This window comes from Martes martes (assembly GCF_963455335.1).
Source record: "Martes martes genome assembly, chromosome: 6".
NCBI classification, from domain to species: Eukaryota; Metazoa; Chordata; class Mammalia; order Carnivora; family Mustelidae; genus Martes; species Martes martes.
Genome location: NC_137893.1, coordinates 737,602 through 764,474, shown reverse-complemented (window position 1 = coordinate 764,474; position 26,873 = coordinate 737,602). Strand labels below are relative to the sequence as shown.

Genomic DNA, 26,873 nt, shown 5'->3' with positions numbered 1-26,873 from the left:
GATAAGTTCTTTATAGATTTTGGATACTAGCCCTTTATCTGACATGTCGTTTGCAAATATCTTCTCCCATTCTGTCAGTTGTCTTTGGTTTTGTTGACTGTTTCCTTTGCTGTGCAAAAGCTGGAAAGAACCTAGGTGTCTATCAACAGATGAATGGATAAAGAAGACGTGGTATATATACACAATGGAATACTGTGCAGCCATCAAAAGACATGAAATCTTGCCATTTGCAATGACATGGATGGAACTAGAGGGTATCATCCTTAGCGAAATAAGTCAATCGGAGAAAGACAACTATCATATGATCTCTTTGATATGAGATGCAATGTGGGGGGGTTGGGGTGGGTAGGAAAAGAAAAAATGAAAGACAATGGGATCGGGAGGGAGACAAACCATAAAACACTCAATCTCAAAAAACAGACTGAGGGTTGCTGGGGGAGGGGGGTCGGAAGGGGGGGTGGGGTTATGGACATTGGGGAGGGTATGTGCTATGATGAGTGTTGTGAAGTGTGTAAACCTGGCGAGTCACAGACTTGTACCCCTGGGGATAAAAACACATTATATGTTTATTAAAAATTTTTTAAGTAAAAATTTAAAAAAAAAAAGAATTACTAAGAATGGACGCAGTAAACTGACCAAAAATCCACATCCTTCCACCTGACACGAAGGAAAAGTCACGAATCAAACCCGTGTGTCCTTTTGTGTACGTAGAGTTCAAATAACAAAAGCATGTTTAGAAACTCGTGGAAGGAGAATTTTCTATTCAGAAACGAGGAAGTCGGAGGGTGCCAGGAGCGGGCAGCGCCGTCTGCAGAGCGGGAGGTCACTCCGTCCCGGGCGGCCTCTCGGAGGGGCCGCGCTCCTCTCTCGGCTGAGTCCGGACCGCGTGTTGGGAAAGCCGGCCCGGGCACCCCCAGAGGTCGGCTCCCCCGGCGGGATCAGACGCCCACCAGCCCACCAGCCCCCATCCCGCCCGCCTCTACTGAACGTCGTTTTGTAGTGTTGCTACGGGTTCTTATTTTGGGAGGAAAAAATTACAGAAGATTTCTCTTCCCTGGGAAGGATCGTAAAGTTGTGTGTTCAAGTGGAAACAAATTATTGGATACAGATGTCACTTTGACGAAAGGTCCTGGGTCCTGAGAGAGAACCCGCGTCCCGGCAGGGTGTGGTGATGTGTTCTCCAGCTCAGCCCGTGAGGAAACGAAGCACCAAAAAAGAATTCAAGTGATTTTCGCACGAGACGGAGTGAGCGGCCCGGGGTGTGGGAGCCTCCTGGTTTCCCGCCGAACGTGACCACACGGACTCTGGGCTTTGCTTCCAAAGAGCTCGTGTGCGTTGCCACCAGCTGCAACAGTTCTGGGGGAGATAAAGACAAACGCAGGCCTTGTTCTGGGTAGTGCGCCCTGGGGTGACAGGAGCCAAACCTCTGCTCTCGGAACAGAGCACAGTCCCAGGCCTGGGTCAGGCTGTGGGAGGAGAACGGGCGCCCGATCCCGCGTGGAGACACACCAGGTGCGCAGAAAGCACGGAACAGTGTGGAACGCGTCTCTGCGCAGAGAATGTAAGAACGCGACCGTAAGAAATGACGGAACGAAGTCACGGACACAGTCAATCCTCAAGCGTTAGGAGAGCAACACCGAGAAAGGCTCGCGGGACTGACCGGCCGTCTGAAGGCGAGGCCTGTGCCTGGACTGATGAGCTCTGAGGACCGACGGCTAAGAAACAAGCCGATTCCCCCACTTCGGAAGCATAACCGGCAGCACTTGGAGACCGAGAAACGAGCCACTGTACACGGGACGTGAGGACCGCTTCATCTGGGGCCTCCGAGCCGGACGGCTGTGCTCCAAAGCCTCCTGACCGGCGTGCGCTTTCCCAGGCCTCGCAGGCCTCTGCCGTCACACCGCGGGCAGGGCCGGGCCGGGCCCCGCAGCCTCTGTCCCCACAGTCTCTGTCCCCACAGTCTCTGTCCCCGCAGCCTCTGTCCCCACACGGCAGCGCGGAAGGCTTTGGCGGGACCCGGAAGCCAAGAGCCACCGGTGGCCCGGCGTCCGGGTACAGAGAATTGATGTGGGAAACAAAGGAAGAGGAAAAACTATTAAACGTCCTTACTACCTACCGCCGTTGACGAGTCCCTGAAGCAGGCAGAGTGACATTCCTCTAGGGACTCAGCTGCCTCGTCGTTCTTACTTTGCTGAGGGCCAGAGGCCCTCCCCCGGACGCTGTAAGTCTACTTCAACGTATACAAACTCCTCTGGAAAGGTCCTTTATCTCTAAAACTCCCAAGACACGTGTTTGCAGTCACCCCCTCAAGCATATGGCCCGATACACATCTGTAGGGTCTCACAACCCGGTTTTATTAGACGGTAATGAGTGACCTTTTCCCGACAACAGCTTTGCCTCAAGGTCCTGGAAACCTTTTTGCTTCCAAAGCCCTTAGAGACGGACACTCCCTGACCCCTCCCAGCTGGAGGGTGTAGGACGGGCCACTCCTTGCCCCCTGGTGCAGCTCTTTCCGCCCACGGGTCCTGTCCCCGAGCGTCAATAAAATCACCTTTTTGCACTGAAGACATCTCGAGAATTCTTTCTGGGCTGTCGGCTCCGAATCCCATGTCAAGAGCGTGTGCGTGTCCTCCTGGGGCCGTGGAGGGTCCTGCCCGGCGCTCCCGTGCGCTGCGGCCTCCCAGCCGAAAGCACTGGCCTCCTCTGGCTTTACGCACGGGGAACGTGCTGCCGGGGTCAGCAGAGCTGCTCGTCCACAGGACGCGTCGCAGTGAGCCGTCCCGCTGCAGGACGCGCGAGGACAAGGCACGGCTCCTTTCACCGCGTTTCCTCGTTAACATGTCTCTCCAATTAGAGTCGACGACATGGTGTCAATCTATAAGAATTCATTTTTCTTCCAGAAAGGCGCAAATAATCTTTACGCTTTGTAATTCCTCCCCTGGCGAAGAAGATACATTTAGGTCAAAGTTGAAGCATTCGCTGAGGTCGGCTGGTTGCTCATTAACACAGTGGCCAGACGGGCGGAGACGCAGGTCCTCAGGTCTAAGCAGGCGGCCTGGGCTTGGGGCCCTGGGCTGGCCGGTAGCAGCGGGACACGGGGCGGGGTCTGGGCCCCCGGAGCAGCGAACCTGGGTGCACGTCAGCCACGCGGACGGCCAAGCATGCCCCAGTCTGAGCACGGCTGACGTGTGTGTCCAGTACAGGGATGTGGACAGGGTCCGGAGGCCTCAGGAGAGGGCACTGGGGACCCCACCTTCTCTGGGTGCCGTCCCTTAGCTCAGTGTCGTCTGCGTCCTTCCCTGCGTGCTCTGCCGCCGCCGGGAGATCCGTTTCCCTGCGTCCCGTTGATGGAGGTTGTGAATGTCGGTGGGGTCCGGAGCCGACGGCCAAGAAGGAATTCTTGAGAATCTTCAGTGCAAAACGGTGGCTTTATTAAAGCCCGGGGACGGGGCCCATGGGCAGAGAGAGCTGCTGTCCCGGGGTTGTCAGGGTGACGGATGGCATCCCGGGGAGTGGGGGCGGGAAGGAGGAGGGAGGTCAGACGTGAAAGGGGGCCTACGGGATCCCGGACGCCTCGCCTTTGTCAAGGTGGCTTTTCCCTCTAGTGAGGCATTAACGTGAAGATGGCTGGGAGTTTCCTTCTGGAAGTTGGGCTTCCAGATCCGTAAGAATGTGCTTTTCCTTAAATCACGACCACATGTGTGACCCCGTCCCGCAGGGCTGGCGTCTCCACTAAGTAACTGTCCGTTTCTCCTTCCCTCAGCTCTAGGGCCGGGAAGGTCGGAGGAGGGTCCCTCGTCCCCCACCGATGGTACTTGGGCTTTGCCCTCAGCTCGCCTTCTGCTCCCTCCTCCTTGTGGTCCTTCCCACGCATTTCCAGACCTGAGGGTATGCGGGAAACCTCTGACCTTGCACTTGGCCTCAAGAGTGAGGGTGGCCTTGGAGGCCGTGCGCTCTAACCTCTCCGTGACTGGCTGCTGGGGACGACAGCCCTCAGCCCGGTCCCATGGGATCCGAGTGACACCCCCCCCCAACTCCAGGAAGCCCCCAACTGTCCTCACGTTCATACTTTGCTAGAGGGAAAAACCACGTCAGCCTGGCCACAGCCAGGCCCCCGGACGCCGTGAGTCTCTACCGGATCGAAGTCCTTTTGGAACTTCCCTCTGTCTTTCCCTCCCCAACCCCCCAGTCTGCAACAGTCGCTCCTCACAATCCGGGACGGCAGCTTTCTGCCCACGGGCCCGTCCTCCTGCGTTAATGAGACTACATTTTTGGCATCAGGACAAAGCTTTGGAAAACAAGTCAAACCTATCACTTGTCGAAATCCTCCAGGATCCCGTGTCCCTTAAGTCCACTCCAGTGGCCTCCGTGGCCTCCTCATAAGGACACGCCTCCACCCCCGCACATGGGTGGCCTCTGAGGTCAGCCCCTCCCACCTTCCCCGTCACCTGCTCAGGCCTGGGCCTCCCTGCTGTTTCCCGACGCTGCGCCCCGCATCGCACCGACCCCCGACCTGAGGCTCCCACCACCGCACGTCCACACACGTGCACGTGCTGTGCCCGTCCACAAGGACGCAGCCCGCGAGCTCTGCGGGCGTGGAGGGCCAGCTCCTGCACAGAACACGGCAGGACCGGGCACACGCGTGTAAAGGGCTGCAGGGCCTTGCGGACGGAGAGAAGGACCCGGTGGGGTTGCGGCCTGTAGTCACCCCAACCCAGCCAGCCGGCAGACGTGCGGACATGCCGGGGAGGCAGGCGGACGTGGGCCACGAGAAGGTGTGCGAGAACACAGGTGCTGGGGGCAGGGCGGGGGGGCATCTCTAAGTGTTCAGCAAACCCAGGGCACCTGGGCAGCCATCGGTTAAGCGTCCGACTCCTGGTTTCAGCTCAGGTGAGGATCTCAGGAGTCGGGCTCTGCGCTCGGCGAGGAGCCTGCCGGACGGTGACTCTCCCCTGCCCCTCCCCCTCTCTAAAAAACCAATTTCTTTTTATTGTGTTACGTTAGTCGCCATAAAAGACATCAGTAGTTTTGGGTGCAGGACATCCTCTTTTTAAAAAGCTGCTGCTCTCAGAGGCCGTCTTCTGAACTTAGAAAGACGGAAAGCAGAGGAGTGGCTTGAGTCAGAGGGCTGGGTGGAGGGGGCCTTGTGGGGAAAGTCACTTGGGGCCAACAGGGAGGAGGGGGGAGGGCAGGGCTGGCCGGGCTGGCCCCTGGGGCTGCCCCACAGACCGCCACACCCAGTTTAAGCAGAAGGGGGACGAGACTTCTTGGAGACCCCCTTCGCACATGAGAATCTGATGCGATGGAGAAGGGCACGATTTTTGGAAAAATAGTGAAGCTTTCTGTAATCACATCGAAGACGTAGCAGGCTCCTCTCGGTGGGGTTTTTTAAGAAGTTGTCAAAGTGAACCCAATGAAAGAAATTTGGCTCAATCTCTACTTCCTGAAAATACGCAAATTAGCCAGTCTCATCACTAACCTCATCTTGGGGAAAAAATCCATTAGAGCAAAAAAGAAGTGTCGCACCAGCAACTGAGATTTTTCTGGCAAAATACGAGGAGACAATGACCTTGGCCCCAGAATCCGGTGTTCTGCTGCACAGGGCGCCGGGTCTGTGCTGGCGCCCAAGTCTGTTCCCGCCACACGAGAACATGTCCGGCCGTGGGAAGAGGCCTCTCCTTGTGGGTGTCTCCCCGCCTGCGACCGACACGGCCGCCTGGGAGCCGTCCTCGAGTCCGCCCCGTGCCGTGGCCCACGCGACTGTGGTTCACTGGGGTCCGGGCGTCCCCGCTGTGCTTCGCCGGCAGGTGCTGCTCCCCGGGAGCGTGGACGCTCTGGGGCAGGCGGACAGGAATGGTGGTGCCCACCTGCCGGCGACACGGGGGCTTCGTTGACGCTGGGCGGCTGCAGGCGCCGAGCACAGGGGCTGCTCCCGGGGCGGACGCAGCAGGGAGGCGGCGGTGATGCACGAGGGCGCGAGGCCGGAACCCCCAAGGGAGTCCGAGGGGTGGTGACCCGGTCACAGAACTGGGCTAGGTGAGAGCAGCCACTCTCCTCCGGCACCTCCTCTGCGGCCCCCCTCCCCGTCCGTGGGCAGAGTGGGCTCCGTTTATCCGGCGACCTTCCACTCAGGCTGATGAGCCCATGGCCACTTCCTGGGGACACAGCCCAGCGTGCCCTTGCGCCCCTGCAGGAGCGGGCCTCCCGTCCGCGGCCCAGAGCCCGCCGGCAGGCCGCCCTGCACCCGCCCAGCAACGCCCCTCCTCTGCGGCCGTGAGCCGGGCTTGGGATTTCTCGCGCACACCGCCGAGGCCGGCCGAGGCCTGCGGCTCCAGCCATCGGAGCTGGAGTCCTCCCCCGCTCAGGGTGGGATCCCACGGGGTCTCCCCGGCTCCGGGTGCTGGCTGTTTCACAGGCTGTCCGTCCCCTGCCCACCTGGCGTGTGTGTCTCTGCCGCACACCGGCCCGGGCAGGGACCACGCTTCTCCGCAGCGCCACACGCGAAGGGCACTCAGGACGCACGGCGCAGCTGGGCAGGGCGTGGCGTCGCTTTCCGGAGGTCCGGGCCGTGGGCTGCTGTCCATCCCACACGGCCAGCCGCCCTGCTCCAAGGGCCCGGGTCTTCTGCTCCCTTTGACAACCCCTCAGTTCTGGAAACTCCATCCCACAAGAAAAGGCACGTTAGTGCGCTCGGACACAGCGGGGTTTCAGATCCTGCCCCAACCTCCCCGTGTCCCCGCGTCCCCACGTCTATAGACCCCGAATTCCACAGCCCAGTGTTGAACTCACTTCTGTCTGTACCCCAGCACCTCCTCTGCCGCGAAGGGGGGGCCTGTGGCCAAGAAAAGGCCAGGGACCTCCCCCCACCAACGCCGGCATGCTCTCCCTCCTCTGCACAAATGCGGAGAAACAGAAGCCCGTTCCCAGGCAAACGGGTGTGATCGCTCCAGAAAACGCTGCGCTGCGCTCCCCGACAGAGAGAAAAGGAAGGGCTGACGTGAGGGAAGTTTCAGGAAAGGCTCCTGCAGGCTCGTGGGGCTGGAAGGGAGCTGGTGTGGGAGGAGAGCACGGCGTGCGGCCGGCCACGAGCCCGCTGCTGCCAGCCACGAGGCCCGCCCGCGGACCCGGAGCGGAGAGAGGAGTCAGATCCGCGGGGAGACGCGCAAAGCCTGTGCCGCGGTGCGCTCTGAACCGGCCACGGGCACGCGGGGTCCCAGCAAGACAGCAGGAGGCCTGCGGCTGGCAGCGACCGAAGCGGCTGAACCCGGGAGAGCGGCGGCCGCCGAGGCAGCAGGGCTCGCGGCTGAGCCCGAGGACACACACTCCAAGAGCAGGAGCGTCAGAAGCCTGAGCGATCGCGGCAGGGAGGGCCGGAGGTGCAGGGAGAGCCGGGCGGAGGGGGGGCGGGCGCGGAAGGAAGACAGGAGGACGAGGACAGGAGCTGCCCCAAGTGCCCGCTGCGAGGCGGCAGCATGCTCAGTGCAGTGACTCTCTGTCTCGCTGCTCCCCGAGGCGCCCGCCCGTTCGGGTAACGGTTCTGTGGCTGAGCAGGGAGCGGCTGTCCTGGTCGCAGTCGTGGCACTTGTGAAGCCGGACGAGGACTTACAGGGAGGCTCCCGCGGGCACGGGCAACAAGGGCAGCCAGGAAACCCCCCTCCTGCTGTGGTCTCGTCCTGGCCAGTTGGCAGCTGTAGAATATTCCGGGTGAAGACCAGGGACAGGCATCCTGGGGCAAAGGGCGGGAAAGGCGGGGGCGGGAAAGGCGGGGGCGGCTGGGCGCTAGTGCAGCAGGGTGCGCAGGGGCAGGGGACGGCAGGAGGGTTCGTGCTGAGGAAGGAGCTCCGGGGCTGGCCCTGTGGGTGGGTGGCACGGGCCCCAGGAGGCAGGAGAACAGCAGCGGACTCAGGTGAAGGGGGCACCGAAGGGGAAGGAGGTGGCACACGCCACGTGGGCTGGCCCCAGGCAGCCGCTGTGCCCCTGGGAGGACGTCCTTATCTTCCGAGGAGGGGGCCGAGGGCATCTCCCGCCAGTGAGGAAGAAGCAAGGAGAAGGGCCCAGGGGCTGAGTGTGTCTGCCCAGCTCCTTGGCTCTGGCCCCGGCAAAGCGACATGAACCTCAGCCTTGGCCGCGCGCGCGTGGGACACCATGGGCGCGCCGGGAGGTCTGGAGCCACCAGATCCGTCCCTCAGCTCCCTGAGCGGGTGTGAGGCTGCAGCAGCAGACGAGACTCCGGGAAGGGCAGGGTTCTAGCAAGTAGGACGGACGGAGGAGCTCCAAGCAGCCAGTGGGTCCGGCTGGGGCTGGCGGCGCCGGGCGTGGGACGTCATCTGGAGCACAACGGGCCACACGCAGGGACAGAGAAGGTGACAGACAGCTGTCAGGGATAGAGTGTGGGGTCTGGCCAAGGCTTAGAAAGGCACATGGACTAGTGTGGGCCTGACGCGCAGTCGCAGACGAGATGAGAACATGACTGGGGTGTGGGAGCGGAGTCGGAGCTCTCTCTGCCCACCGCCCTGCAGGCCTGGGCTGCTCGGCCGCTCACCCTGGGCCGGGCCCGAAACCACAGTCCTTCTGCATCCACCCAGGGGGCCCTGCAGGGAGCTCGTGGGCGGAAGGCGGAGGTCAGGACGGGCTCAGCCGCGGGGGAAGCTGAGGAGGGAAGATGTGCCCCCAAGCACCAGAGCAACCCCAGCATGGGCTGCCGGGGGGCCGCCCGCTCAGGCCCCCACGAAGCAGGTGCCCAGGCAGGGGGCACCGTCTGAGGCCACTCAAAGAAAACACTCACTTCCGATGAGTCTCCCGCTGCGCTTGAAAGCACAATACTGGGAATGTTTCTGTGCAGACATTGTCGGGGAGAGCCTGGCTCACTAGGAGCCGCACGAGACACCTGCACAGACACCTTGTGCAGACTTTACTGCAGAAGCAGCTTCTCACTGGTTTACCCGGGAAATGGACACATTCAGGGAAGGAGCACAAACCTGCTATCTTTTTCCAGAAATTTAAAAATTCCAATCTTCTCATTTCTGTTTAGGACAAAAGACTGGATTTGTGGGGTCCTTCCACCCAAGGGGAGAGCACGTTCCAGGCCCCCAGGAGCAGCCTCCCTCCCCACCCCTGCCCTGCTCTGACACCAGAAGAAAAACCCCTTGAAAACCCCCTCCCACGGCGGCTTCCCCATCAGAGCTGCGGGCAGGGACTCCACCACTCTCGCTGCAGAGGGCGGGGGGCAGAGGGAACGGGGTTGACTCTAAGAAAGGCAGCCTTCCGGCGGGTCAGTGAACGCTGTTCTCCTCCACTCGAGGCGCCGAGGGCCCGGAGACAGGACTTGGGATTGGTGCGTGGAGCTGCTGGGGCTCGTCCTCTCGGGGACCCTGCAGCAGGGGTAGGGCCTGCGGGCCTGCGGGCGGCTCCCGAGCGACACGTGTGCGCCCCGAGGTGCAGCCGGCCGGTTTCCTGATCTGCAGGAGGCACGCGGAGGACCGCGAATGAGCTCCACACGTTACGTGTCTGTCGCGGCTGCTCGTTGGAGAGGAGGGTCTGCTCGCCTCTCTCCGTGCGACTGGCTCCCCGGTGCGTCCCGCTCGGGTTTCTCCCTGCGGTCATGTGAGAGGGTCCCGGAGGCTGGCGTGGGTCACGTGCCGCAGTGCCCATGCACTTGGCTCATCACCCCAGAGCACTGGTGGCACTTCTCCAAGAGAACCGGTTTCCCAGAGCTAAGAGCGGCACCCGGGAGACCAGCCGCAGGCCCAGCAGGGCCCCTTGGGGTCTGCAGAAACAAGGAGGGAGGGGGGCTCCGCCTGGTCCTATGGGGCCAAGGTCCTGAGCCAGGAATGAAATTCCTGCAGTCCTCTGGGCTCTCTGAGGAGAGAAGGGGCGAGGGGGGACAGGGAACCCCAGCAGAGCACAGCCGTTCCTTTGTCACCTGCAGGTTTCATGGGGGCGGGCTCCCGCGGCAAGCCAGCTGTCACGCGAGCGTGTGTGCACAGCACAGCGGGCAAGTAAGTCCTGCTGAGGAGAGTCCCAGTGCCCCCAACCACGCAAGCGTGCACGCCCGTGCGAGCTCACACACCCGTGCGAGCTCAGGTACTTGTGTGAGCTTACACACTTGTGCAGACTCACACTCATAAAGATCACACCCCATGCAAGTTCACACACCTGGGCAAGCTCACACGCATGCAGGCTAACCCCCCACACAAGCTCAGACCCCCACACAAACTCACACACGCGTCCAAGCTTTGCACACCCGCGTATCCTTCCTGAGCCTCATCCCCAGACTCAGATCTTTACCACACCTGAGTCCGCTCCCCAGGGGGCTCCCCCACCCCGCAAGTCCCCCTGCCCCCGAACCTGCTTTCACAGTGAGACGCACTTTCCGTAAAGAAAGGCCTCTGTCCCTCAAAGGAAAACAGAAGGCCAGTGAGCTCGTTGTGGCCCACAGCCTGGCTTCCAGGGAGCTCGGGCCTGCGGGGAGGGGACGCCCAGCCTGACTCTGCAGGTGGACAGGGGTCCCGGGAGGTTTAACAGGCAGAGTGACCTGAGTGCCATGAAGGCTGGGAGGGGGGCGGCCGTGAGCCCGCTGGCTCGTGCCTCACCACGACACCCCAAGAGTGCACGTCACGGCCCTCAGGAGGCGGACCACAGGGGAGGCAGTCGTATTATTAACCATGAAAGAACAGGGACCCCAAACACTAGGGACATTGTCAGAGACATGGGAACAACACTTCCAATAAAAATATTCTCAGATTTTAAGATTTATTTATTTATTTGACAGAGATCACAAGCAGACAGAGAGGCAGGCAGAGAGAGAGGAGGAAGCAGGTCCCCCTCTGAGCAGAGACCCCTATGCGGGGCTCGATCCCAGGATCCTGGGATCATGACCTGAGCCTAAGGCAGAGGCTTAACCCACTGAGCCACCCAGATGCCCCAAAATCTTGTCAAATTTTAAGTGAAAACTTAAGCATTTTCTTGCAAAACTCACTCTTTTGCATCAGGCTTTATAAATAAATCAGCTATAAGAATCTCCCGACTGGGATTTTCAGAGACTCGTTCCGACAGTCACCGAGGCCTAAGCAGCAGCGGTGTGCTCCCCTACGCGGACAAGGGCGCCCTTCCTCCTCTCGCTGAGGCTGTCTTGTCATTAAACAAAACCGACCTCACTAAAGTGGACCTCAACTGTATGATCATTTCACGAACCTAATGTTTGATTTTCTCTCATTGACACAGGCTGAAATTTCTTAGGATACTGCAGAAGTGGGACTATTAAATTAGTGTTTCGAAACACTGAGCCCTCCCACGACAACATGCACGTTCTCTGCTGATTTTGTTCTTCAGGATCCAAATTATTGCCCTGACGACACAGGACCAGAAAGCCATCCTGCACCTGTCTTTTCCGAAGTTGGATTTTGCTTTAAATCTGTGAATGTTCTCATTACACGTGAATATATCCCAATTATATGCACTTTGGTTCTCAAACATGTCACTTAATTACACAATTTTTGGAAGTTAAATACTATTTTAAACAAATCTGCAAAGTAAAACTCTCACAGAATCTTGGTTTTTTTTTTTTTTTTAAAGATTTATTTATTTGACGTGGGTGTGGAGAGAGCACAAGCAGGGGGATTGGCAGAGGCAGAGAGAGAAGCAGGCTCCCCACTGAGCAGAGAGCCCGATGCGGGACTCGATCCCAGGACCCTGAGATCATGACCTGAGCCGAAGGCAGAGGCTTAACCCACTGAGCCACCCAGGCGCCCCTAGAGTCATTCTTGCTGTTCTGTGGAAACAAGCGTTTGTCTGCTGTGGTGTCCATAGTGTCCCGCACATAGTCTGTCCCCCTGCCCTGTGGCCTGCTTATTGATCTTTCTAATGCTGCCTTTTGAAGGACAAAATATTTTTTCTTCATTCAGAAATAAAAATGGCTAATTCAGTTATCCCTACCCCAAAATTTTAAAAGTGTAGCCTCCTTTAAAAGAACTAAAGCACTTCTCCTCTCCATCTCCCCATGTCCTCCGTGTTATTCCTTATGCTCCACAAGTCAGTGAAACCACATGATACTTGACTCTCTCTGTTTGACTTATTTCACTCAGCATCATCTCCTCCAGTCCTGTCCATGTGGATACAAAAGTTGGGGATTCATCCTTTCTGATGGAGGCATCATACTCCGTAGTGTATATGGACCACATCTTCCTTATCCATTCGTCCGGTGAAGGGCATCTTGGTTCTTTCCACAGTTTGGTGACCATGACCATTGTTGCTATGAACATTGGGGTACAGATAGCCCTTCTGTTCACTCCATCTGTATCTTTGGGGTCAATACTCAGGAGTTGGGGGAAATGGGAGGGGGAGACGAACCATGAGAGACTGTGGACTCTGAGAAACAAACTGAGGGTTTTGCAGGGCCGGGGAGGGGCGACGGGTGAGGCTGGTGGTGGGTATCAGGAGGGCACGGACTGCATGGAGCACCGGGTGTGGGGCATAAACACTGAATCTTGGACCACTGAAAAAATAAAATTTAAAAAAAATAAATACAGAAAATTTGTAGAAAAAATAAAATAAAACTTTAACCATAAAAGAACGACCGGAAACGGCACAGATTCGTTCCATGAAGAAAAACTGTTCAATTTATCTCACAGTAGAAGAAAAAGGAGTTTGGTTTCACTTAGGGAGGCTTTGGTTTTCTCATCTTCTCATCCCCTTGTGACGCACTTGGACGGCCCCGGCTGACCGCCGGCAACGGAGCGTGGCGCGCCGGCCGCTTCCGGAGCAGGTGCGAAAGCACAGCGTCGGGGGCTTTAGTGGAAACCAGTGTTTTCCTGACGGCTGGCGAATGCCCGAGACTCACAGAAACACGGTCCTTTCAGGACCACAGACGGCCTCTGCCACTCCACGGAGAGGGTCCCAGAGGGGCGGCTGCGGGGACGAGAACGGGAGCAGGAGGGGACCTGAGGGGCTGAGTCGCGGGCGGTGTCTTCAGGAGGCCACGGAGAACCGGGGAGTCCCACGCAGCAGGACGTGCTGACGGGCCAGGGCTGAGGAGCAGAGGCCACGGATGAGCGCCGTGTCCGCCCGCGAGGGCCGAGGCCCGAATCTGAGGCTCCTCTCTACGGACCCTTGCACTGCGGAGGGCGGGGGCGGGGCGCTCACACTCCTCACCCAGCTGCGCGACCCCAGTGTCAGCGCCCGCGGCTCAGCCTGGACCATCTCTCTGAGCAGCTGCCGCTGCTATTCAAATGACACTGACCGTGGCCCCTCGCGGCTGTGGGAGGAGAGCCGTGTTTGCACCTCGTGGTCGTCGGCAGCGGAAGCCGAGAGCCAAAACGCAGCTCCTGATCCACGCCGGTGGGCGCGGCCTCCACCCAGCCCACACCCCGGAAGAGCAGAGCAGTTTCCACTCGTGACCGTGTCGGTGACTTTCTTCCTCCAGAACACGCCCCTGCGCAGATACTGACCGGGGCTCTGACCCGCGTCCCGCGGGCCGTGCACCTGACCGTGGGCTCGCGTCCCAGGCTCGGAAGGCACGTGGAGCTGCTAATAGCCACAAAACGAAAATCAAGCTGGGGACACACAGAGGAAACGAGTCGACAGGCCACTTGTCATTAGGGCCTGGAACGAAGTTGGCACTAAGTAAGCCGTTGTGGGAAAGAAGACGGGAGGAAGGTAAGGGGAAACTGAGGCCGGGAAGGCAGGTTAGCGGGAGCGGGAAACCCCTCCTTGACAAACACACCTGGTGGAACCACACGAAGTTACAGTCACGCTGGTCACTTTATACAGTTGGATCTAATAACTCCGAAGCCAAGAGCCTGCGGGTCTCGAGGAAGACACCTTCCCGGACACCGGGCTGCGTGGACCCCGCGCGCAGCCACTCTTCGGGGCCGATGGGTCGACAGGTCCAGTCACAGACTGCGTCAGCGTCTGCAAAACCTGAGTAACCTTTCCCACCAACCCCAGTCTGAAACACGGAGTCGGCTCAGCTCGGGCCAACTGGAAAGCAAAGTCCCACATCGGAAGAGAACATCAGAAATGAAGACACACTGTTTATGCCAGACTCCGCCTGGCCCACCGCTCCGCACCCGGCGTGGTCACATCCTCGCTTTCTTGTCTACAGAAACATGGGCGTGCCGGGAGCGTGTACACCCCAGGACATAAGCCACCTGATACGCATCCTTGATCACCCACGTCCCAGGAGGGAATCTTCACAGCGGCCGGATTCCTGCCTCGTCCCACTCTTGCACCGGACGTCAGCATCATCGGGAGGCCAGCGCCCCTTCCCCGGGGCACTTGCCCGCCATCCTGTCCCTGCTCCCCCATCCACCTGCTGCAGACAGTGCACCCAACGGGGCCACCCCGGGAAGCCGCGCTGAGCCTCAGGCTCCCGTCCTGTGACATGAGGTCACTCCCTGAGAAACCCTGCGGGACCAGGAAGCCTACAGGCTGACGTGCCTTCACAGCCCACGGCGCCGTGAGATCGCGGGCATCTATGTGGTGTCTTCCCACGGCCCTCGGGCAGGCCGCCTCTGGACCCCGCCCCTACCTCCCCACCCCCCCGTCCCCCCCTCCCCAGCCTGGTGTCCCACCCTTCCCACCTCTGTCCAAAGCCGGGCCGCCCTCCTCTTCCATCCGCCCCCGAGAGGGCCCGTTCCTCTTCGATCTGTCAACGTTGTGTGCATAAAGAACGCCTTCAGGCGGGTTTCCCGGGACAGAATGCCATCACGCCCTCCCTATGACATAGTTCTGTCGACTATTTGGAAAATAAAATAAAACTAATAATAATTTCTACCAAACTCATAGCATTATCATAAAAACTGGGTGGAAATCAAGTCAAAATGAGAAATCAAGTCAAAAATGAGAAGTTCCATTTAATACGTTATTTTTATTAGTGTCCCCCGGTGAAGGCAGAGCCAGATGGCTTGACCTGCCTCCTGCGAGAGCGGCGGAACCGCTGTCTACCGCAGGTAACCCAGCACGGTGGCCCACGCCGTCGGCAAGTCGGGCTCCCGCGGCACCGACGCCCGCGGCCCCCGGGCTCCCGCGGCAGAGGCCGCCCCCGTTCCCGCTGCTCCCCTGCCTCTCCTCTCAGCAGCCACTTTTCCGAGTTGACTTCGTCTTGCCTTTTCCCCGATAAAGCTTTGTGATGCTGGGGGTTTTTTAAACATTAGCTTTTCTTCTTTAAAATATTATTTGGTTGTTATTGACATTAAATAATTTAAAATTTTTTCCCAAAGTCACAAGGGACACAGCTGGCATCAGGACTTCTCTTCGGAGGAAACGTGTCTGTGAATCGCACACGGGACAGGCGCGTCCGGGACAGAAGACCGGAGCACCTGCCGTGGGGACAGCACCCGCGCAGGGACGGTGCGAGCCCGTCCGGAGCGACAGAACATGCGGGAGAACGACCACGTTGCCCGGCCGGTGCACTCGGATGTTCTCCCAGAGCGGCAGCGAGGTCCTGAACAGACCCTGCAGGCCTGCACTCACAGCAGGAGCACGCACGCGGCCAGGCCGGGGAAGCAGCGGCCGCGGACGCACAGGCACAGCCCGGCACCTGCTGCACCACGGAGGGACCTCGGGGACGTCACCGTCAGTGACACGAGCCAGCCAGGAAGCGGGACCCCCCGCGGAATCCACGGGCAGAGGAGAGGGGGCGGGGCCGGGCAGGGTGGAGCAGGGTGACGGGGGGGGGGGGGTGTCCCTCCTGCCAGGGCAGAAGGTTCTGGAGGCCGCAGTGACCGCACAGCAGAGTCACAGCCGCGAGCACCCCTGAACCGTGCCCTCAGACGGGCTCGGACGGCCGTCTTCCGTGTGTCTCACCAGAACTGAGAGTAATACGGAAAGAAACGTCGAACGAAGTAACTGGGATTAAGACTATGAAGTAAGATTCTAGGGTTTGCTTGCCTTGTTAATTACGCTTCACTTACTTATTTTTAACCAGTTTCAAAATAACTTAGTTTTAACAAAGGGAAACAACAGAATTGCTATAAATGGATAAAATAACTCCCAAGTGTTAGGAAAAACAAAAATGAGTTTTCTAAAATTTTGCTCCTCCAACACTATGCTGGGAAGAGGATGTGTATCTGTGGTCGGTGCGTGGACGTCCCCACATGGAGCCCGGAGCCCGGCCCAGGCCCTCTCGGCACTACGTCTCGTCTCTCGGCAGGAGAGGAACAAGGGATGGCACGGCTCGTGCTAGAATCTACCGGGGCCTGTCCAGGCCGGCCTGAGAGGCTCTGCCCTGGGTGGATTGTGTGTTGTCAGCCCTTCACTGTCTGGAACTGTCAGCCCTTCACTGTCTGGAACTGTTCTGGAAGGATCCTGACTCTCCCGGGGTCCCAGAAAGACCTGGTTCTGGAACGCTGGAGGAAAGACACCTGCTTCCCACCCCCAGGACAGCCATTTGTGTCTGTGGAATCCGTGGGGGGCCCTGGGGACCCCTGCTGGGAGGAAAGGCCCAGAAGCCAACCTGTGGGCAGAGCCCCCCAGTCACCAAGCAAAACCAGGGCCTGTGGTCAGGAGGCCGGTGGGCCGCGCTGCCCACTGCTCTGTGTCCACCCCACAAAGTCTGTTAGGAAACAAACCCCAGGTTACTTTTCATTGAAGAACATTCTGTTTTAGCTTTACCACGTTCGGTGCAGAAGTGCTGGAGGCCGACTCCGGTCGTCCAGCAAGGGGACCCTTGGGAGGCGCAGGGAGCTCCCGGGCGTGCATGCGGCAGAGCAGAGCCGTGGAGGGAAGGGACGCGAATCCCGATGGGGCTGGGAGCAGGGCCCCTGACTGGCCGCGCAGCCGCCTCACGCCCGCGGTCAGTGACCGGCTCCGAACAGCTGCAGGTTTCCGTCCAGGCTGACCGTGGCGAGCTACAGTCGAAAACAGGACGTCGTGAGCTTCCGTCCCTCTCCTGGGTGGAGAGCCCTGCACACCTACGGTGTGGGTTCCGCTCACTGGGACTTTCTAGAGCACAGAACAAAGTGCGTTAGCAAGAGTGGCAGCACTACACCGATGGCTGATGACTGCAAACCACGTGCCACGGCTATTCTAAGGCCAGTGAGTGCCACCTGCCCGGAAGACCCCAGGACGGCCTCCGTAAACCTCTGCCGGCTCTCAGCCACGCACGGGAGCCGCGGAGCCCCGGCCCTCCGGCTTCCCACCACTCTGCTCCCTTCCCCGGGGCGGAGGGCGGCTCGCTCACTGGGCTGAGATGGGGGCTCCTCAGACAAGGAGCCTGGCCCCTTCCCTGCTCCTTTGTCCCCAGGGGCCAGCTGGCAAAGCCCACCTCTGAGCTCAGGAGCGAATGTGTACTGTGGCCCACGCGCTCTCACGCCGCATCTCAGGTGGCCTCGGCTGTCTGCCACACGTGCACCGAATGCTGGCCGGCCACTGCGACACTGCCTCACGTTCTGCGTTTTGAAACGTTACACGAATCACCACTTCGACATCCACTGTGACTTCAAACCCCATCGATTATCCTCTTCTTGCCTGAAGAAGCCATCGTGACCTTGACCTGTCCTATGGTCCAAAACCCAGATGGCTCTTTGAATCTGTTCATCCAAATGCATAATTGGCCCCAGGGTCTCACGCTGCCGTGGCTTCGCCCTGCGGGGCCACCTCCCAGCGTGACCTTCCCACCATGTGCCCACGGCCACCACACCCTCCTGGAGCTGCATGACCTCACCCCCGTAGCCCCTCGTCCCCCTTGCAAACGTCAGCAATCCAGTGTTACCGTCAGGAATCTGGACGAGACCCACGAGGTCAGGGGCCTGGGGTCTTGCCGGGCGCTCCCCTGCAGGCCTGGAAATGCTCTCGAAAGCCATGCCACCACCAGGCACGGTCGCCTCGAGGGCGTGAGGGGCAGGCGTGCTCCCGAAGCCTTCCGCAGCTGGTCCTCCCCTCCCGCCCCTCCCCTCCCCTCCCCTCCCCCTCCGTGGTTCTTGCTGCTACGGTGCTGGGACTCAGTACACGTGTGACGCCTGAGCCGAGGCCGCCTCCCTCTCTTCAGCCACACGTCGCTGTAGCGCCCTGCATCAGGGACACCGGGGCCCACTGAGCCCACTGGCCAGGTAAAGAATGAGATGACATCACGAGCAGCAACGTGTACATTCGATTTTTAAGAGCCTCTGCCTTAGAAAAGGTAGAAGATCTGTAGGAAAACAGTCAGTAGGCGATGACCTCACTGCTTCTGTCCACAGATCTAGATGTTCTAAAAACCGCTGGCCAAGAGGAAGACAGGACAGCAGGACACAGATCCCCGACTCCGGGGGTGCAACCCTCTCCTGGGATCATTCCCCAGGTCACACCTGGAGAAGCAAGTGACAGACAGCAGACAGCTGTGGGGGCTGCGACGAGGGGCCCCATCGCAGAGCAGAGTCCGGGGGCAGCTGGCACCGCATGGTGCAGTGGGGGAGCCGCATGGACCTGGGCCCAGCGGAGATGCTGCACGCACACAGCCCAGGCTGCCCCGTTGAGGGCCTCACTGTTGTCTGGCTCGTCCTGTGTGCTCCAGAAACATCCCAGCAACCCCGGGAGCCTGTCTTAGCCTGGGCTGTAAGACAAAGCACCAGACCAGACGGCTGGTGAACCACCGAGGTGTGTTGCTCACAGGCTGGGACCCAGGAGACCAAGGCAGCAGGCACGGCAGGTTCCCGGGGCTCCGTCCTCACCTGGGGAAGGCGGCATTCTGAAGCTCTTTCTAGGGCACAAAGCCGGTCCCTGAGGGTTCCCCATCACGACCGGGTCACCTGCCAAAGGCCCCCCTCCTCACACCAACGCATCCTGTCCGTTGCAGAGCCCGGTCAGGGTTTGGGGTGGCGAGGAATCACACCGACCGCTAGCCAGCGAGGCACACAGGAGAAAGCAATGCACCTGAGAACGCATGCGGAGACCCACGCTTGCCACAGACATCCGCTCAGCCGTCCCCATGAGCACGTGCCAGCCGGGCTCTGTGTCCCCCGGCGATGCGTGGGCCCGGCCCACGCACAGTGCTGTGCCCGCAGCTCCCCGGGTGTCCGCACCTCGTGCTCCCTCAGGAGACCTATCCCCAGATCGCCTCGGCTTTCCTAACACCATCGGTTTTCTTCTTTTCTTAGATATTGACAGGTTCAAGATGTCCCAATAATATCTTAAGTGATCATCAATCTATCAACAACTTCCTGGGTGACATGTTTACGTTGATTGACACGGATGGGTCTTCGCTATCATAAGTGATTCAGTGAATCAAACATGAGAAATGAAGAAATAACAAAAGCACTATTTCTGAGTGTTTCTAGCACAGCACCATGCCCTGTGTGGCGCATGTCTCTACGGATACAGACAGCGATATCAGGCTGACACAGACACCCCGCCTCAGAAGACCTGAGCACAGGCATCTCGGATTCCATGACCGGATTACGATGGTAGACCCCTTCCAGAGTTTCCGTGTGCAGATCACAAACACAGACTTGGAGTCAGACATCTTCTACCACGCATCTGCCGCACAGTGTGGGGCAAGTCACGGCCCTCTACCTCCATCCGGGAGACGTACTGGGGTGACATTACCTTCCCAGAGTGAGAAGGGCTGTATCTGCTCATGGGTGTCGAGCACCCACCAGAACCAGACGCGTGGGATGCCGCAGCCAACAGAACCGTGTGGACCAAACAGAGGAAGGACAGATACAGATAAAAATCTGCACTTTTCAGACCGAGGATATCACTTACATAACCCTGAGAGTGACGGTCTGGTGTTTACAGTTCAGATTTTGGCCTAAGAGTGTTTATTGTTTTGAGAGGAGAACTTGGCTTTATTTCAAAGAAATGGCTAAAATAAAATAAGATTTCACATTGAAGCAAAACTTCACTTATCCACAAGTCCCTACGTAATCTTACGCTCATGGACATGTGTCAAATGTATTTTAAAATCTGTCTCTACTTGGAATATATCAGAAACAATTATTATAAACCACATACATCTGGGATTTTTAAAAAATGAGGTTTATCTGTTCTAAATACCTCAGTCTGCAAAGCACTGCTACAAACCTCATACTAATGACATCTTACAACACTAATAACCCTTTCTTAGAACATGTCTTCACACAACATAAAAATGAGCTTCAGATCGCTGGGGCAATTCTATCTCCAAACTTTTGAAATGTTAGGATAAGCAACAAGATCCAGGGCATAAACATAGTAGCTCTTATTTTGGTGAGTTTTGTTTGAATTTGGCTGGGAATTCAACCTCCGGAGGTCAGATCTTCATCGCTGTAAAGAGCGTGCAAGCTGCTCGTCCCAGGTGTCTGCATCAGAGGCTCCCTGGAGCACAGGTGCCCTTCGGAGGTGAGGAGAGCAGAGGGGCGCAGGGCCCAGGGCTGCATGGCTGGTGGAGCCTCAGGAACCAGCACACGAGTTAGCCTGAGAGAGACTTGTCTACACACGTGGGAGGCAAGACGAGTGACAAAGTACAGCTCAGAGTGGGAACGGCAGAGTCTCTGACTGCTCTGGCCAGGGGGGCCGGAAGTGCTGTGAGAACTCACAGGAGGGGTTTGGCTAACTCTTTTGGTAGTGAGGGACAGAAACCCAGCTTGGACAAGTTGAGCAGAAAGGCATTTAATTCCATGGTTATTGCAATGTCTGAACGTGCTCAACAACAAAGACGGACTCCAGAGTCAGGAAGAGCCGAAGCCGCAGACGCAACCGTCACCAGCACCAGCACCCTGACACCCTGTCGTCACCCCCCACCCCGGTGTCCACCCCGGAATGCTTTCCTTCTTCTTCTTTCTCTTTGGAAACCACGTGTTTCTAATTTTCCAGTCCACGTGGTCAGAAGAAAACAAGACAGACAGACAAAACAAGCAGCAACAAAATCCCATGTCACTTAAACTCTGGGCTCCGGCCACTGTTTGTGCTGGTTCCAGTTTTGCCGTGGGGCCCAAGCAGGCTCATGCGCTCAGTAACTTGCTGCTCCTGTGATAACCATGGGGCTGGAAAGTTCCCATAAGGGCAGTGAGACAGAAAGACAAACTATGAGGGAGAAGGACGAGTCCTTTCCTTCAGTAAAATCAGGACATCCCAAGAGACGGTGTGCATGCCATGCACTGCAGGAGGGTTCTGACCTCACTGGTGCTCCTGCAGGGTCGAGGCTAGTGACTCCTGAAGGGACTCATGTTCTGAGCTTGGACGAGCTGCAGGAAAACAGAGGCAAGCCTGGGAAAGGAACCAAAAGTCAGGGTGACACGTTTATGACATCACTTTCTACCCAAGGAAATCACAGTTTCTGTTAAAGCAAAGTGTGCATGTATGTGCTGGGGGACAACGTGGACGTTAACTGCCATGTGAACACAGAAGGTGGGGATGTGGGGTGTCATAATAAAGGGAATTGGGCCAAGAAACCTGTAAAAAGTCAGAAGATTCAGATGTTTAGACCTGAGTGAAGCGTGGACAGGGAAGGCCACACCTTGACACCAGGGAGAGGAGACATCTCAGCCTGAGGTGAGGAAATCTCCTCCAATATCCACAACCAAGGGCAGCCCATAGGGAGTCTGCAGGTTTCACCTATGCTATGCGAAACAAAGAAATCCATAACAAGGAACTGACTAAAAAGAAAGTGGTCTCAGCTGCTAGTATTCCCAGAGCGCCCAGAAGAGCAGACTGAAGACCACCTGGACCACTCCTCCACGAAAACCACGCAGGACCCTCAAGGGTAAGCTTGCAGAGGTCATCTCCGGACCTTTCCCTCTGAAGTATAGCGGACACAACGCTCAGCGGGAATGGAGTACTGGACACTGTAGACAACACAGCCAGTGGACATGGTCTGCAGATCAGTATGTTTAAAATTGCTAGAAACACAATAAAAGAATAAGCTGTTATAATAAAGAACCGGAGGACTGAAAACAACCAAAGTGAAACTAGAAACTAGAGTCATCGAACATAAAGTTTCATTTGATGAATTAAGAGCTGTTAAGTAACAGCTGAAGAGAGGATTTATAAACTGGAAGGCAGGTGTGAAGACATCACCCAGAATGTAGCTCATAGAGTTGAAAGAATGGAAAATGTGAAGGAGACTTTAGATGACAGACTGAGTAGAAATAGTCACTTAAAGAGAGTTCCAGAAGGAAAGAACCACGAGATTGGAAAAGACAGAATATTTGAAGGGATAATAGCAGAATTATTGAGAATTATGGAAAAATCCAATAGTTACTGAGGAAACAAAATGAGCTCTAGGAAAGATAAATAATAATAAACACACAACTACATTTATTTTAAGTCTCCAGGACAGTACACACAATCATCTTCCTCCGTTGGTGGCCTCATTCTGAACCTTCATCGCATGGAGTGAGCTTACATAAACACAGGCACCCACCTCCACTCACAGAGATTTGGTTTCAGTAAGAGCAGGTGAGACCCAAGGGTGACGCCCTAGGACAGCTGGGTGGCTCGGGTGGCTAAGTGTCCCTCCTCCGGATTTCAGCTCTGGTCATGAACTCAGGATCACGGGTTTGAGCCCCACCTTAGGCTCTGCGCTCAGCAGGAAGTCTGACTGAGATTCTCTCTCGCTCTCCCTCTACCCCCCACGGGTGCTTGCTCATACTCTCTGAAATAAAGAAAATAAACCTTTAAAAAACAAACAAACAAAAAGCGGGAAAAAACCCACAGGCCCCAAGTGAATCTGAGGTGCAGCAAGAATCCTCTGTCTTTTGTACTAACTTTTCAGTTTTAAATATTATTGTCACTTATTAACCATTACTTTTGTGATGGTGTCTTCATTAACAATAAATCTTTAATTTTCATGAAAATAAATTCATAAATTTTTTGTCTCATGTTTTATACTTTGAAGTTTTTTAAGTTTTATGAAGTCTTTCCAAAGCACAGGTCACAAAGCTACTCTACATTTCCCCTATTTATTTATAGTTTTACCTTTCACATTTAGATACTTGAATCATTAGATGTATATTTAAACAGAAATACAATTTTCTTTTTTTCACTATAGAGATCAATTTTCCCTAAACATTGTACTAAATAATACCTCTTTTCCCCATTGTTTTATGATGCCACATTAATATGTTTTGAGTCCCCAAATATACATGGGTCTCCCTCTGAATTCTCAATTATATTCTTTTGGCTTTATTTCAGCTCTTGAATCAATGCCACATTATTTTTATTTCAATGGTTTCATAGGTCTTTTTTTTTTCATTTAATTTTATTTTTTTTCAGTGATCCAAGATTCATTGTTTATGCACCACACCCAGTGCTCCATGCAATCCGTGCCCTCCTTAATCCCCACCACCAGGCTCACCCAACCTCCCACCCGCCTCCCCTCCAAAACCCTCAGTTTGTCTCTCGGAGTCCACAGTCTCTCATGGTTCGTCTCCCCCTCCCATTTCCCCCAACTCCCTTCTCCTCTCCGTCTCCCCATGTCCTCCGTGTTATTCCTTACGCTCCACAAGGAAGCGAAACCATATGATAATTGACTCTCTCTGCTTGATTTATTTCACTCAACATGTCTTAATATCTGATAAATAAAATATAAAGTTGACTCTGCCTTTATGGATTTTTTTCTCCAATAAATGTACTTTGGAGTAAGTTTATTGAATCCTGCTGGAATTTTTATTAAGATTGAAATAAATGTATAAATTGGTGAAGAAGTGGTGACCTTATATTAAGTTGTCACTAAAATTATGAAAGAATATGGAATACTATTCAGATCTTCTACGCAGTTTATTGGAGTTTTAAAGTTTTCTCCGCAGTTATTTTTCTTAGTTAAGCTCCTAGATACTTTCAAGTGTTATTTGTTATTCTAAAGGATATCTTATTTTTAGTTTAATTTCAGTTAGTTATTACTGGGACACTGGTTATTGTTAGTAGATATTACGTGCAGCAAACTTACTGAAATCTTGCTGAATTATATTACTTCCAAAAGCTTAATGATTCTATTAGTCTTTTCCAGTTAAATGAATCAAACCATCTGCAAATAATGAGTTTTGTCTTTCCTCTTCCAAGCCTTTTTACTCTCATTTGTTTCTCTTTGTTTTATTGATCAGAATCTCCAATATTATGTTAAAAGGAGTTGTAGGGGTTGTTATCTTTGTCATATGTCTGATATTAAAGAGAATGCATGTAAAATCTATTAAGTATAATATTTCTTATAATTGGCATATAACCTTCATCAGATTAAGAATCTCTTTTCTATTCCTACTTTGTTAGATTTTCTTTTCATCCTAAACAGTAACGGATTTAAATGCTTTTTCTGCATCTACTGAGATAAATCAAAATATTTTCTATCAAAATAGTGAATTAAGTCATTAGATTTTCCAATGTTGAACAAATCTTGCATTTGAGATAAATCCTACTTAGTCAAAATGCATTTTTAAGCACACAGCTGAAGTCAGTTGGCCATGTTTTATTTAGGGTTCACATAGGCTTGTCCACAACTGAAACAGGCAGATGATCACATTTTGCATTATATTTACCTGGTGTTAGAACAAGAAATAGCCTACCCTCATTGCGAAACAAGGGGAATTCTTATACATTCAGTGCTGGTGGAGGGGAACATTGGCCACTTGGAAAAGTTTTTGGCACATATTTTATAAAATAAAATATACATTTCATATAGAACTCAGAAATTCTACATGTAAGTTATTTATCCAAAAAAACTAAAAACATGTGTTGGCACAAAGAGGTGTTCATGAATGTTTCTGTAGCTTTATTCATAATACATACAAGCTGGAAACGACAAAAACTTCCACAAACTGGTGAATGTATAAACAAGTGTGAAACCATACGACGGAACACAGTACTGATACATGCAGCAACACAGAAAGTCTCATAACCATTATTCCACAAAAAAGAATAAACACTCCAAACACAGTGTAACACTCAGAGTATGTGACTTCCTGAAAAGACATAAGGAACAAAAATCAAGTCAGTGGCTGGGGTGGGAAGGAAAAGCTGACTACAAAGGGACTCCGAGGACCTGGGTGGTAGATATTCTCTACCCTGACTCTGGTGGGACTTGGTATCTGGTAGGGGACCTCACCAACATGACTTGGACGGGCAGGTGGTACGGCTACATCCATCCATTAACTGTTACCTAATTTTATGCCACAGAGAATGAACTTTACTCTATGTCAACTACTTATCAGTAAACCTTAGTTTAAAAAATATAATAAGTGAGGGGCCTCTGGGGGGCCCAGCTGTCAAGCCTCTGCCTTTGGCTCGGGTCATGATCTCCACATCCTGGGACAGAGCCCTGTGCTGGGGGATCCTCCTTAGAGGGAACCTGCTTCTCCCTCTCCCTCTACCCCTCCCCCGGCTTGTGCTCTCTTTCTCTCATGATCTCTCTCTCTCTGTCAAATTAATAAATAAAAAATCTTTTTTAAAAAAGAAAGATCAGTTTAAAAACTACACTGAATGGACTCCAGAGCACCGTCTTAATGGCACTGCTGGAAAAACGACATGTGAAGAACTAAGGGACACTGGACATTTGGTATCAGATGGCGAAGGGAGGGTGTGTTCGGAGGGTCAACGGCCGGTGTAGATGTTTATGCCGAGATGAACTATCATTTTGGTGTGAGGGCAAAACGGAGGTATTTTCAGATATACAAAGACCAAGAGATTTAATCACTTAATTTCAAAACCTTACTGGGAAAGTTATCATGAAAAAAAGTGTATTTTGGCGAGATGAGAGAACCTAGACGAAATGAGATTCAAGAGAAAACCAGTGACCAGAATTTGATCAAAACCCCAAACAATGACCCCAAACCCGGGATGACCACAGTCCCCACACTCTGGGCGGCGGCTGAGCTCCTGATCCTGTCCAGGAGGACACAGCACAGAGGAACTTCAGATCTCTTCCATGAAAACTTACAGCTAAGTATGAAGTTACAATATTAAAGGTAATAGTTACAACAAGAGAGAGGAATAATTGTCGGCTTTCGGCCAACACTGGGGAAAATAGTGAAAATCAACCTTGCAGAGGCAGGAAAAGAAACAAAAGAACCAAAGTACCAGGATGAAAAACAGCAAAATTCATTCGGAAAAGGGAATCTACATAAGTCAGTAGCCCCAAAAATGGTAAATGTGTGATGCTGTCCAGATGAAAGACAAGAGACTGTCACTTGAATTATGAAATTCAGACGGAAGGACTGAAAGGAAGGGGCCGGGGGGGGACCCACCTCAGGGCCGAGCGCTGCAGGCTGGCTTGGCTCTGCTAACAGAACGTTGCCGTCTCTGCAAACCATAAGCGGGAGGCAAACGCACGTGTGGTGATTTGGAGTAATTTGGAGTAATACACAGCAGGATCCCCGGGAAGATGAGAAGCACAGACGACAGCAGACGGTGTTGGGAGCACTGGAAGGAGGAGGAGGAAACAGAAACATGGGTGTGTCTTTTCCTCCACGTCCATTCCCAACGTACAGAGACAAGAGGGAAGCAGGTCACTACCCCAGGGCCGAGGTTCTACAAGTAATCACCTTTGGAAATAACTGATGAGAAGTCACATGCTTTGGGGGATGAAAAGCAACTCATTGAGAAAAAAAGGAAACCATAAAGGAAATTTTAAATAGTTAAAATTCAATTTAAACCAAAGAGCTTCATGTCAAAACTCATCGGCTGAAACTAAGCTGGTCCTTTGAGAGACATTGATAGCTTCAAATGCAAACACGAAGAAAAAAAGTCTGAAAATAAATCGGTGAAATATTCCACTCGCAGAGAGGAGAGTGGGAATGAATGATCCTAAATGCAGAAGGAAGGAGACGAGCGGCGAAGCAGCGTTGGTGGGAAGGGGGACCCCAGCGCGCACTGGCATTAGAGCAGTCCACTGAGCGAGGCACTTACCACACGGGATTGCTGTATCTCGCTCGGAAAATGAAACAGAAAACTAAGCTGCATCTGAGTCATGGCTCCAGGCGGTGACTCTG

The 26,873-nt window shown here is 54.7% G+C and overlaps 1 protein-coding gene across 1 annotated transcript in view; it reads right to left on the bottom strand.

Annotated features, from left to right (window-relative positions):
* Window positions 1-14,849: 14,849 nt before the first annotated feature.
* Window positions 14,850-26,873, bottom strand: part of WDR27 (WD repeat domain 27) — a 128,360-nt gene continuing 116,336 nt past the window's right edge. Inside the window, exon 26 of the mRNA XM_080807066.1 lies at window positions 14,850-16,847. Within this exon, the coding sequence (XP_080663192.1) occupies window positions 16,794-16,847 (54 nt within the window). The 3' untranslated portion in view covers window positions 14,850-16,793. The remainder of the gene's footprint in view (window positions 16,848-26,873) is intronic.